We start from the raw sequence: 12,036 nt of genomic DNA, 5'->3' as shown, positions 1-12,036 counted from the left end.
GCCTCACTGAAGGTCCTTGGCAACCTCACCCAGCTGCTCCAGCTTTGAGCAGGGGAGTTGAAAATCATCTCAGTTTCCAGAGGTGCCTTCCTGTCTCATACACTGTCTGTATACCTGTACCTCTTTGCTAGCTGGGAATATATTTCCACGAAAACTACAAAAGAGGCTTAAAATGGAGAGTTGCAAGCATAGGATGGATGTCTCATGTTGTAAGAACCCTGGTAGTTTGTATGCTAAAGAAACTTCTCTCGTTTGCCTCTTTGCAGGTTGTTGACAAAGATTCAGAAGAAGCCAAGATTATTAAACAGTATGTGAAAAATACTCATGCTGCTACTCACAACGCGTATGATCTCAAAGTTGTGGATGTAAGTTGGGCAGTACTGGGGTTTAATTTTGTGAAGATGAACTCTTCTAAGTTGACTTACTGGTTTGCTGTTTGCCTTTATTCTTGAGTAGCTTTTCCAGTTTCCTTTCTTGAAGGGATACTTTGATAAGCCAATTGCTATTGAATAGAAAAAGCCTAAGCAGAGATGAATCTAAGCTTACTGAGGTCTCGTTGGGGATGTGTTCTTATTTTCATTTAATTGGCCTCAAAAGGAGGTGGAGGAGTAATCATCTCAAATTGAGCCTTAGCTCATTTAATGACTTCTCAGAAAATTATGGTCTCAATGAAAATACAGAGGGCAGGCAGAGAACTAATCAATAACAAGTACTGCGTGATTGATGCTGCCTCCTTTTTGCTAACGTGACATAGCAAACTGCAAGTACTAAAACCATCCAGATCAATTTTCCTAGCAGATTAGTGTGTATTGTGGATGGGATGGTTTAGATCCGTGAAGGTTAACACTTTATTTGCTCAGTTGTTCTTTTTGTTCTATCCCTTTCTGACCTGAAGATCTTCAGGATTGAGCGTGAAGGGGAGAGCCAGCGTTACAAGCCATTTAAGCAGCTTCACAACCGCCAGTTGCTGTGGCATGGTTCCCGCACCACCAACTTCGCTGGTATCCTCTCCCAGGGTCTCCGGATAGCTCCCCCTGAGGCTCCTGTGGTATGTGAAACAGCTTCTCTTGCTCCTACATCCCTGTGCCCAGCGGTGGTCACAGTCAGAGGCAATCTAAATGGGAGGATTTCCATGTGGGGAGGGCACAGTGTTACCTCCCAGCATGCAGACAACACTTTGTGTCCAGAGTGGGGTTCTGACTGGTGCCCACAAGAGCTTGAGTTGCAGTTTTGCTCTGCTGGGAGCCCAGGTGGATTTAATGCTGCCTTTGTGTTTTATTGTCCCAATCTTTTGGGTTTCTGTTTTTCTGCTTGCAGACTGGCTACATGTTTGGGAAGGGCATCTATTTTGCAGACATGGTATCCAAGAGTGCCAACTACTGTCACACATCTCAAGCTGATCCCATAGGCTTAATACTACTGGGTGAAGTTGCCCTTGGAAATATGTAAGTAACTTATGAAGAGTATATGAAGAAAGACTATGTGTTATTTCTTTGAAGAAGACTTTGATTTTCTTAAAATGAGAGCTATTTGGTGCTGGGTGGAGAGAAACATCATTTTTAACAGGTCTTAGAATATTGTGCTTGAGATATATATGTATGATTTTATATATGAATAATATATATCAAATGCCAATATAATTAAAATTAGTAACAAAGGCTGTTAAGTCCAGAAGACTAGAATCTGAATCAACTTTATATTAACTCACAATAAACTGAAGCCTGAAATGTGATTTTTTTCACCAAGGTAATTTAAGACAAATATAAAATGCTATTCTGTGTTCTTTGTGCTGTCCAGGTATGAGCTAAAGAATGCTTCTCACATCACAAAATTGCCCAAGGGAAAGCACAGTGTGAAAGGTAAGCATTAGTAGTTGCCACTAGTAATCTGTTACTGATGGCAAACTCACATTATGGCTCTCTGCTTAGCAAAGAGAACTATAGTCATTTAGGAGCTGTACTTCCTTTAAGAGTTTGCATAATGTTGCTGTAGAGTTGCATCTTTATATGTGTATGTGGTGTTTTGAGATGGGAGTTGGTGCACTTTGAACGTTACGACCAAAGTTAATGTGTTGCCTGGAGTTCAGGAGGAATCTTTCATTTGATATTACACAAGAGAAAATGTAAAGTGCGCTCTTCGACTTTTTACTCGCTTTCATCCTAACAATACTGTGTATTTTAGAAGAAAGATGAGAAGTTTGATAGATCAGAAGAATAATTGTTTAGCTTTCAAAGTGCCTTAGAAGCTTGGAGAGAAGGGAAAAGCTGAGAATGAAAGTTCAGATGGAACAGCTGTTCTCATTACACTTCTATCTGCAATATGTGTCAGTGTATTACCCTGAAAAAGAAGATGAGAGAAAAGACTTAGCTCTAATTCAAGCAAAAGAAATGGTGAGCGTGACTGTCTTCTGTTCTGAAACGGGGGAGTGAGGACAGTAACATTCAGTAATGAGTGGCTTTTCTTTATTCATTTTGAGAGGCTTAAAAATCAGTTGTCCAAAATAGAATAAAACGTGATTAGCATTTTTTTTTCATACTACTCACACGATTATGGATGTCAAACCAGATTCGAATCGAAGAGTTTGAAGAGAATAAGAATTGGTTTGCTGTATTTCTCTGAAAATGCTACAATGTGCATGTTTCCAGTAATGGACCTAGGATGTGAAAGCTTTAAGTCTGCTCTGGTTTAGCTTTGATCATACAGATTAGACAATTAAACAGCCCAAAGTCTGAAATTCGGGCTTTTAAGATAGCAGAGCATGACCGCCAAAAGTCTGGTGATGCTGAACTGAATAAACAGGCTGTGTTCTCTGTAGTCTTTTTAAGACACATTTTGTGCTTGATCAGCATTTGAAAATGTATGTGAAGTAATATTTGGCTGATGAGTCATTTTCTGTATGTGCAAAGTCTGCGTTTGCATCCTAGATTTGTAACTAATGTTCTTTCCCTCTCTAGGCTTGGGCAAAACAGCACCCGATCCCACAGCCACTACCACCCTTGGTGGTGTAGAGGTTCCCTTAGGGAATGGGATCTCAACAGGAATTAATGATACCTGTCTTCTGTATAATGAGTATCCTTTGCTATTGTGTTGGCTGCACGCTGTGTTTGAGTGTTGCTGAGTTTAGCAGCACCTCGCTAATGCTACCCAGGAGTTTTGGCACACTGTGGTTTTGCTTCTTTTAGATCTGCTTGGGAGTGCTCACAACAATTTAGTCTCTTCTCCAAGGGAGATGATTTTACAGTCTTCACACTTAAATGGTCACTCTGCAAAAAGAGGGAAGAATACACATAGGAAATAGCTGTTGAGACAACAGGACCCAGTACCTGGAGGCATTGGAGTGGCCAGGCAACACTGCCCAGTAGTGTCTTGCTCAGAGACATGCCAGCCAAGGAGTGGGGGAATGCAGCCTGTGGTTTCACATCTCTGCAGTCCGGTTTCTTCCTTGTGGTGCTGTGGCTGGCCAGCTTGGCCAGGAGGAGATAATGGAGCCAGCTCTGTGGCTTGATGGGAGTCTCTCATCACACAGCTTCTTTATGTTCCCCAGACCCTTTGCAAGTATTGAGGTAAACCTCAGATGCCCATCAGAGATGCAGCCCTTAAGCCTCTTTGTAGGCAAATGCCCCCAAATTAATGTGTGCTCAATGGTCATAAGGGTATATAATGTCTAAGGTCCCAGGTCAGTCTCTTCACTGCCAGTGAAGCAGAGATAACCTGTTAGTACAACCTCTGAGTTGTGCAGAAACTGTTTTCTCTCTTATTGAGCTAGTTAATTGAGGTAACATGATGTGTATTCATTTTGGTTTACACTGTATGTAGTGGGGATGCTTTTCACCTGAATTTGGGACTGGAGGTAAGTTTGACCCCTAAAGCATTGAGAAATAGATGAGCTGGGACTGTGTGATGCAGTGATGGAATGTGCAAGCCCTGCCAACCATTGTAGAGCTCTTCTCTGTGATCCCAGTTTGGGGGGGTTTAGTGGGAAATTAAAAGGACATTAATGACTTTGTGCTGGAAAGCAGCAACAGAGCTGCAATTATAACTGCAGATGCCAGGTCTGTAACTGCAGATCTCATCTAGGCTACCTTGCTCGATTGTTTAGATGGTGCAAGAGATGATGTGTGTTATGGCTCTGGCTGGCAAAAACGAATCTTCACCTGTCTGTCACTCAGGATTCCTGCTGCACTATCCTTAATTCTCCATGTTACTGTTAGTTGTTTGTTTCTAAATATTGCATAAAACATTTTCAGATTCAGAGAGAAGTCAAATTTAAAGATCTGTGGTTTGAGCAGTTAGAACTGCTTAATCACATGGGCAGCTGTGTGGTAACACAAGTGCAAAGGTGAAGTTTGACTGTGGTTTCAGATTTTTCTGTGTTATTACCAGTATCAGCAACTGTGGTTATTCCTTAACATTCTTCCCAGGTATATTGTGTATGACGTTGCTCAGGTGAATCTGAAGTACCTGCTGAAACTGAAATTCAACTATAAGACATCACTTTGGTGAACAGTATTTAGAAGCCCTGTTAGAGATATACTGTAGTTACACTATAGCGTTGACTTCTGACATGCTTACGCATTGACTTCTCGTCCCAAGACACCAAGAGCTAACCTGCAGAAGAGGTTACTAAGTCCTATTTAGTACAACACTTAGTGAAAGTTTTATATAAACATGTGGCAACACATGGACCTGAATTGTGATGAGAACAAGTACCTGGTTTTGTTATATACCACTTCTAATTTGGGGGGTTTCAAGTGTTTCTTTTAATTGAGCAAACTTACCTCTCCCCCCTGCCCCCCCAAAAAAAAATTAAGCTTGTGTTTTTAGACAAACAGAGCTGGGCAATAGCAACTAAAGGAACTTGAGGTTGTTTGTGGTATTTGCTCTGTTAAGGTTCCCTCTTGTTTAAGATACTCTTTTTCAGTTTTCATTGGAATAAATGAGAAATGTTCACTTATTTTGAGGTAAAAAATAAAAGCTAATTTCATACTAACAGCTTTATGTTTCACAGCTTCCACATTGTTTTGGGTTTGAGTCACGATTTAAATGTATTTGGCAGAATGTTCTTAAAACATGATATCTCTCTCTCAAGATCAAATGCCAGATATTGAAATCTGTAGTCATGTTTCAGGAAGTCGTGGCAAGATGAAAATTTGGACTTTCCAGTGAGACTTCATCTGTCAACAGTTGGTGTGGTAAACATGGAAAATGGACTTGTGGCTGTTTGAATTTAGTATTAGCCCAATAAACCTCCTTTAAATATCTACCTTCAACGTGATGTAAGTTGGTTGTTGTAGAGTCATGTCCTAACGAAGCCATAAGTTGAGTTTGGGCTCAAGCTTTGCTCATCATGAATTTGAGTGAGGTCTGGTGCCAGTCTGCAGGCAGTCTTGAATTCCCAGTCTTGTCCATATAAACTAATTATTTCAGTGTTTAGTGATGTGTTTTACTTCTCACTTTCAGTAAGTCATTGAGCAATATGGGAGTACTTAACTATACAGCAACATCAGTCCTTTCTCTGCAAAAATTACTGAGCTATTAGGGCAAGTTGGCTAATCCCCAGGGGCAGCACTGTGCATTCAGTATCCGCACTATGACAGTTCCCAAAAGGAACAGTTCAAGCTCATTCTGATGGTTGCAGCTTTATAGACTTCAGTAACCTGCATGGAAACAGAAAATCTGTTTCCTAAAACAGTTGTCATGTCCCAGTGCCTTTTGAAAAAGGAGTTTGAAGCCAGAGTGCTTGCTAATGGTGCAGATGTTTTCAGGATCCGTGAAGGAGAGGAGGATGAGGAGTAGTAAATGGAAAACAAAGCTGCTGCTGGGGAGAGAAGATGTGGAAGAACTGGGTAAGTCTGGGTATGGCTTTAGGACAGTTCAACAAAAAGGAATCAATTGAGGTTGATTCTAATGGATTTTGAGAGGAAGTGAAGAGAGTTTCCCTTATCTTCTGGTTCTTCAGTAGTTTAACAAGTGGCTAATGATTGTCTTGCTTCCAACAGAAAGGTTTGCTCAGTATACTTAAGTATAATCTTCTCAGTCTCTGAAGGTTAACATGAGAACTGGTTCAGTCCAGTTGTGAGGTAGATTGTTTTTTGGTTCCCTGCTCTCCTCACAGCTTACAGTTTAGAACCAGGAATCAAAGGAAGATGTTTTTGATGGTCCCTTGGTCAAACTGTATCATAGGTGGCTCAAAGTTCCCTTTTTCTCCAGCCCAGACAGTGCAAGGTGGCCTTTATGGGGTATATGTAGTGCTCAGTTACAATGCAGCATGAGCAAGTATATCCCAATCTGTCTAACCTTGCAATTACAGCAGTGAAAGATGCCATGGGACGGGACTTTAATGAAGAAGCAGCAGCTCCCCTTTGGGCACTGTAGGAGAGCCCTGATGTGACTGTCCTGCAGTGAAATCTGATGGGAATTCAGGCACTGCTTCTGCTGCCCGCCTGTCTGACCACAAGGCAGCCCTGCCTCTGAAAGGAGGCACTGGTGCTGCTGTGACCCAGCACACAGACAGCTCGTCCCCGGGGCCAGGCTGAGAAGAGCAGCGTGGTGATAACCACTGAAGGTGGTACTTCTGGAGGATGTGCATGAAGCAGAGCTTCATGAGTAGGTAGTCCCATTTCTTGGTAAAACATGAGGTGCCATGACCTCCTCTGCTTTTCCAGAGGGGGTATGTTGAGGAGTGATTTCTGAGCTACAGTTCAGCTACAAAAAGCAATTTATAAATACTTAACCATTTAGCATGGCTGGAGACTCTGTTGTACAATGGCTCACAAATGTTATGATAGTTCATGAAGTCTGTATGAGGGGCGTAAACTGAAGAATGCCAGCCTGGGCTTACTGATTGGCAGTCAGTGTAAACTGCTTGTGATTTAGGCCTGAGTTCATGCAGGAAAGAAGTGGCTGAGGAGAAAAAACACAGCACAGGTCACCCAACCTGGTACTTCAGCCATGAAACAATCTTTATATCAGTTGGTTCAGCCTTTAATGAAATCCCCACATGCCCCTTTGTGTCTCGAATCAGTGGAAAGGGGGTTAAAAATTCCCAAACTAACAAGTAATTCATATATGAAAAAGGCCTCTGGGCACATCAAACTTTCTCAATACCATTCAGTCTTGTACTTACCCTTAAATGAATTATGCTGGGTTTGTAATGACTGAGGTCTTTGCTTCAGCTTGCCTTCTGGAAGACTGTTCCAGACCTCCCTCTATGTGTTCTGGGAACATAATTTTTGCTGAAGTATTGGTTTTTTTTGTGGCCAGTTTATATCCCACTTAGCATTTAACTACTTCTATATATGTGGTGAGGTCTCTAGCTTAGTCTGTAATAGTTATGCCCATATAAAATAGTTTCCACTGTTGGGGAGTACATGCATCTGACCGAGAGCCTTGTGTGACCTTTTACTTTCAAATATGTCGGCCTGCTTCTCCAGAAATGATCATTTTGGCACCTATGAGGAGAAATGCAGGTGCAGATCCCAGCCAACATGACTTGCTGGTTTCCATTTGTTCCAGTGGGGAGGCAGCATATAGGTTGGTGGGCTTTGCAGGTCGCTCTCACAGGGAGAGGTATGCCAGTACGGTCTGAAGGTGAGAAGGAATGGCTTCCCAGCAATTGAAAGGGGAAACTACTGCTTCCCCTGCCTCCTCATTACAAATTCTAATTCCATAATGTGATCAATGCAGCAAGACTCAGACTTCACAGGAATGTGCTTCAGTGACTGGAGAACGTGTTCTCCTGCCAGCTGTCTGTGCTTTTCTTCCTAAACCCAGTGCCTGCCTAGGGGAGATGGGAAAATGACACCCTAGCCGTCTGTGGGACCCAGCATTACCTGCGCTGTGCTGACAGGACTGTGAACACGTTGATTAGTAGGTGGTGTAACCCATGTCTTAATATCATCTGCAGTAATTAAGGAGAAATGGGAGCATGGAGGTGCTTTCTGCAGCGTTTTGGCGCACACCATTAAGAGCAGTTGCCGAACATGACCCTTTGGGAAGGCAAATGGCATGAGCAGAGCAGGTTTAAAGATCTCCGTCCATCTGTGCAAGGCAGGTGAGTCAGCAGCACCTAATGGCAGGTTGTTAGCAATGAGCACAGATGCTCTTGGCTCCTCTGCCTGTCTGTCAGAAGAGCTGTGTCATTTCCACACAAGTTCAAAGTGCAGGTGTGTCAGCATGGTGAAAGGATGCACTGAAACTTTGGGTGTGTATTGTCCAACAGCACTGGTTGTGGCTTTGTCACACAGGGTCATGTTTGTGCAACTGGGAAGCAGGAGAAATGGAAAACCAGAATGTAGAGATACTGCATCATTCATAAAAGGCCAAGATGTGGAAGGTCTTGTATAGCAGGAATCCTCATAATATGTGTCAATTGTTACGTTTTCAGCACAGTGGGTGGTAATGGCTTCTGCTAAATGGTTTCCAAATGCAGCTGCTGGAATGAAAGGCAGGAATACCCAGTGTCCTGCTGCTGGGAGCTGAATTGTACCTTCTGACCCAGTAGTTTTTAAGATGTTAAGCAGAAGGTGTTGGGAAGTCTCTCTTGGTTCTTTAATCTGTTTCCTAGTTCTATCATAAGTCCAAAGAAGCCCTGAAAGGCACTGTGGTTTTTTGGGTTTGTTTTACCTCTCCCCCGTAGAAATCTAAGCTCTAAGGACTGTTGCAAAACGTGATTGTGTTGTAAAAGTTCTTCTTCCCTGACAACCCTTTCTTTGCCTTGGTGAAAGCTCTTGCATCAGGATGGCACTGGGCAACCACTACTTTCAGCACAGGCAGACCTGATGATGAGATTTACAAAGCCCAGCAGTAAAAACTGTGCTGATGATCAGTGTCTTCTGTCAGCTGTGGAAGTCTGCGTCACCACTTCTAGCTGAGCTTTAACATACAGCCCTCAGAACAGGAGTCTGAGGAAATAGAGGCAGTTGCTGGTGGTGTTACCCATTACTGTCTACCTGAGCCTGGAGGTCTGGTCCATGTCAGGCTTTGTTGGTGGCAGAGGCAATTTGTTAAAGGGGAAAATTACACAGGGATTAATGTTGTGTGGGTTTTGCCTTTGAAATAGCACAGATCACTATTCCATTGCTCTTTCTTACTAGCTTAGTGTTATGCCTACACTGCTTTGTGTCTCAACTGTAGTGGCTTTGTTTTGTGCTGTGGTGCAGTATGGCAAGCTCTGCCTGAAATGTCTTGGGCCCTCTGGGGACTAAGGGGAGGGAAGGCTGGTTTAGCAGCCTTTAAAAAAGACGTGGGAAAGGGGGTGGAAATGCTTTGTCTTTTTACCAAAACAACAAACCACAAACCCTAACAATTCTTCTACAATGTACATAAAAAGCCCTGGGGACATTTCTAAAGGATTTTATTCGGTTTGTTTCTTCTCTTAGAAACTCGTTTTTCCCTCTTAAGCTCAAGGGCAGCATTGATTTTTTTTTTTTCTATTATTCTTATTTTAATTGTATAACAAGATGACCTATATCTGCCCCTCAACCTGCCAGAGTGCCCAGTCATTGCGTTCATTATCAAATTAAGAACACAAATTAAAAACTCTATTCCATGTCCCCAGATCCACATTTTCTGTGTTTTGCAGAATCACTGGTTTCACCTGCATGCTGTCAAATCCACGCAAACAGGCATAGCATCCATTTTGCATTACACCACAGTGCTGTTGGCAATACGGGACACAGATTTAGACTTGACTAATCTAGACTGTTATTTTGAACTACAATTTGCATTTCATATACATATATATATATATATAAAATACAAGGTGTTTTGTTTGGTGTAAGTAGTGGTAGGTACTGTTGTCAAAGCCCAACACAAAGTGTGGTCCATAAGCATTTAAGGTGCTTGTGGTTTGCAGTGATACCTCCCCACTTAGATTTCTTGGTGCAGAAGCTTACAAATTCCCTGTGCTGCATAGAGCTGAGGGTCTCTGAACACAAAAACCCGAGCCCTAAGGGTGTCTAGCACAAAGCAGCTAGCTCTGGGGCCTCCAAACAGCTCTCAGCGATGGTGGCTGGGGGACTGCATTAGAGGGCAGACCCGGCCAGGGAGCGTGTGAGGCCACAACTACCCACTGCCAGTGGTGGGTTGGCTCTGCTCTGGGTGAGAACAAGTGAGACCTTGACCTTCAGGCCTTGCCCTTAACTCGGTGTTTCAGCGGGGGTGCTACGGACCGTGCCTACAAGGGCAGGGTCGATCACGCTGGGTTTTCAGCCTGCTTCTGAAGTCTCACCTTTGCAGTCGCTGCGGTTAGCCACCAGCTAAGGAAAGCAGAGACACGGCAAACGGGCACAGTTCAGAAAATAAAAACATCACTTAATGAAGGAAGATCGATGCAACGCGGGGATTGTTTAAAGCCTTTTAAGTTAGCGGTGACCCTCTGGAACAAGCGACAGCCTCGAGCCGCCCGGCACCCAGGCGGCGCGGCGGGGGCAATGTACGCGTTGTACGCCAGGCGCTGCCCCAGCTCCCGAAGCCGGACCGGTGCGGTGCGGTGCAGGGCTGAGGGGGGGGACACGCAATGGCTGCTCCCGCCGCCCCTTCCTTCCCCTCAGCAGCGGGGCTCCCTCAGCGCCCGCCGCCGCCGCGCACGCGCCCGGTCCGCCCGCCCCGCGCAAGGCCCCGTCTCCTCCCCCACAATGCACCGCGCCAGGCAGCCTTTGAAAAAGCGGCGCGGCTCGTTCAAGATGGCGGAGTTCGATCAGCTGCCTGACGAGAGTGAGTACCGGCCGCTGCCCCCGCCACCGGCGCCGCCGGACCCGCGCTACCCTCCTTCGCCTTCCCTCTCTGCCGGCGGGACGCCCGCGCCGCGCCCCGCCTCTCTGCCTTTCTCGCCGTGGGCGCTGTGCGGGGCCGGAGCCCGAGCCTCCTCCCTGGCAACCGGGCCGGCCCGGCTTCCCCCTGTCTCCGGCGTCGCCCCGCCGCTGCCGCCTCTCCCGGGTGAGGCCTCGGCCCAGCCGGTGGCGCGGGGAGGACAGCGGGCGGGGAGCTACTTCCCCGGGCTGCGACCCCCGTTGCCCTCGGGGGTGCTGGGGCTGGGTCCCCCCCGCCCCGCCCGGGTGAGGCGGCGGTGCTGGCCGGGAGTCACCGGCCGGGCGGGCGGGGTGCGGGCCGGAGGCGCGGGGAGCGGGGCCGGGCGAGGCGCACCTGATAGCCTGGCCCGGCGGGGGTGTGAGGGCAGTGCGGGGCACGGAGCGTCGTGCCCCGGGGAGGGCCGAGTGGCCTGGTGCTCCTGTCCCTTCTGTCCTGCGGACGGGGAAGGAGGGCTTATGTGTTTATGGTGTGTGCTGTGTACAGTGTGAGTACCCCTGAAGGACGGGGGGGGGGGTTAGGGCGTGCGCATTGCATCTAGGGGGCACTGATAAATGCGGAGGGAAGAGCTCAGAGACCCTGTGTTGTGTGTGTCATTAGGCGAAAACTGGCTGTGTAGGGAGACAGTATGAAAATACATGCCTGCTTGTGGCTTTCGTGCTTGTGTACACACAGACCTATACATATACATAGGGTTTGTGGGGATGTCATTTTCAGTGCACGTGAGGAGCAGGTGAAGACTGAGGTCTAGGTGAAAGAGACACGTGTTGCTGTGTATGTGGATGTGTGACAAGGTTCTTGAGTATTATAGAGCAGGAAATCATTCTATGTAAAATGGCTCTACATGCTATCTTGATATGACTTCTTAGCAACTGTAGATACACGCCAAGCTAAAACAAAGGTGTTTAATAGTTTCAGTGCATGCACATACAACAGGATAGACTTACATTTTTAGTGACACTGTTCTGTGCATCACTATGCAAATTAATGAATATGCCAACTATTTCTATATCAGAACATTCTCAAAGAGAGGTGACTTGGAGGTGAAATCTTCCTGACTACTTTGTGAGGGTCTTTGTTACAACTCCAGCAACTGTCAGGAGAAAAATCGGTTATGATGTGCCTATGTGGCTGGTGTCATGTTAAAAGATTTATGAAGGATCTTCATAAATTAAGGATAGAACCAACACTCTCCATTTGGTACAGCCCAGTCATGTATGCTGTACT

At 45.5% G+C, this 12,036-nt stretch overlaps 2 protein-coding genes across 5 annotated transcripts in view; both read left to right on the top strand.

Annotated features, from left to right (window-relative positions):
* Positions 1–5,270, top strand: part of PARP1 (poly(ADP-ribose) polymerase 1) — a 32,097-nt gene extending 26,827 nt beyond the window's left edge. The window contains exons 18-23 of the mRNA XM_062606013.1: positions 267–365; positions 896–1,048; positions 1,318–1,445; positions 1,798–1,859; positions 2,955–3,069; positions 4,422–5,270. Of these exons, the coding sequence (XP_062461997.1) occupies positions 267–365; positions 896–1,048; positions 1,318–1,445; positions 1,798–1,859; positions 2,955–3,069; positions 4,422–4,503 (639 nt within the window). The 3' untranslated portion in view covers positions 4,504–5,270. The remainder of the gene's footprint in view (positions 1–266; positions 366–895; positions 1,049–1,317; positions 1,446–1,797; positions 1,860–2,954; positions 3,070–4,421) is intronic.
* A 5,339-nt stretch (positions 5,271–10,609) lies between these two features.
* The window catches only part of LIN9 (lin-9 DREAM MuvB core complex component), a 36,920-nt gene continuing 35,493 nt past the window's right edge, over positions 10,610–12,036 (top strand). For 3 of the 4 annotated variants that reach the window (XM_062606036.1, XM_062606035.1, XM_062606038.1), the window contains exon 1: positions 10,610–10,716. In XM_062606036.1, the coding sequence (XP_062462020.1) occupies positions 10,638–10,716 (79 nt within the window). In that variant the 5' untranslated portion in view covers positions 10,610–10,637. Of the gene's footprint in view, positions 10,717–10,802; positions 11,279–12,036 lie in introns of those variants that run through there. The other variant, XM_062606037.1, reaches the window with a different exon arrangement.

This window comes from Pezoporus occidentalis, unplaced genomic scaffold (assembly GCF_034315485.1).
Source record: "Pezoporus occidentalis ecotype Australia unplaced genomic scaffold, CSIRO_AGI_Poc_V1 ctg93, whole genome shotgun sequence".
NCBI lineage: Eukaryota > Metazoa > Chordata > Aves > Psittaciformes > Psittacidae > Pezoporus > Pezoporus occidentalis.
The sequence above is the reverse complement of the archived record's forward strand: the minus strand, read 5'-3'. Positions and strand labels throughout refer to the sequence as shown.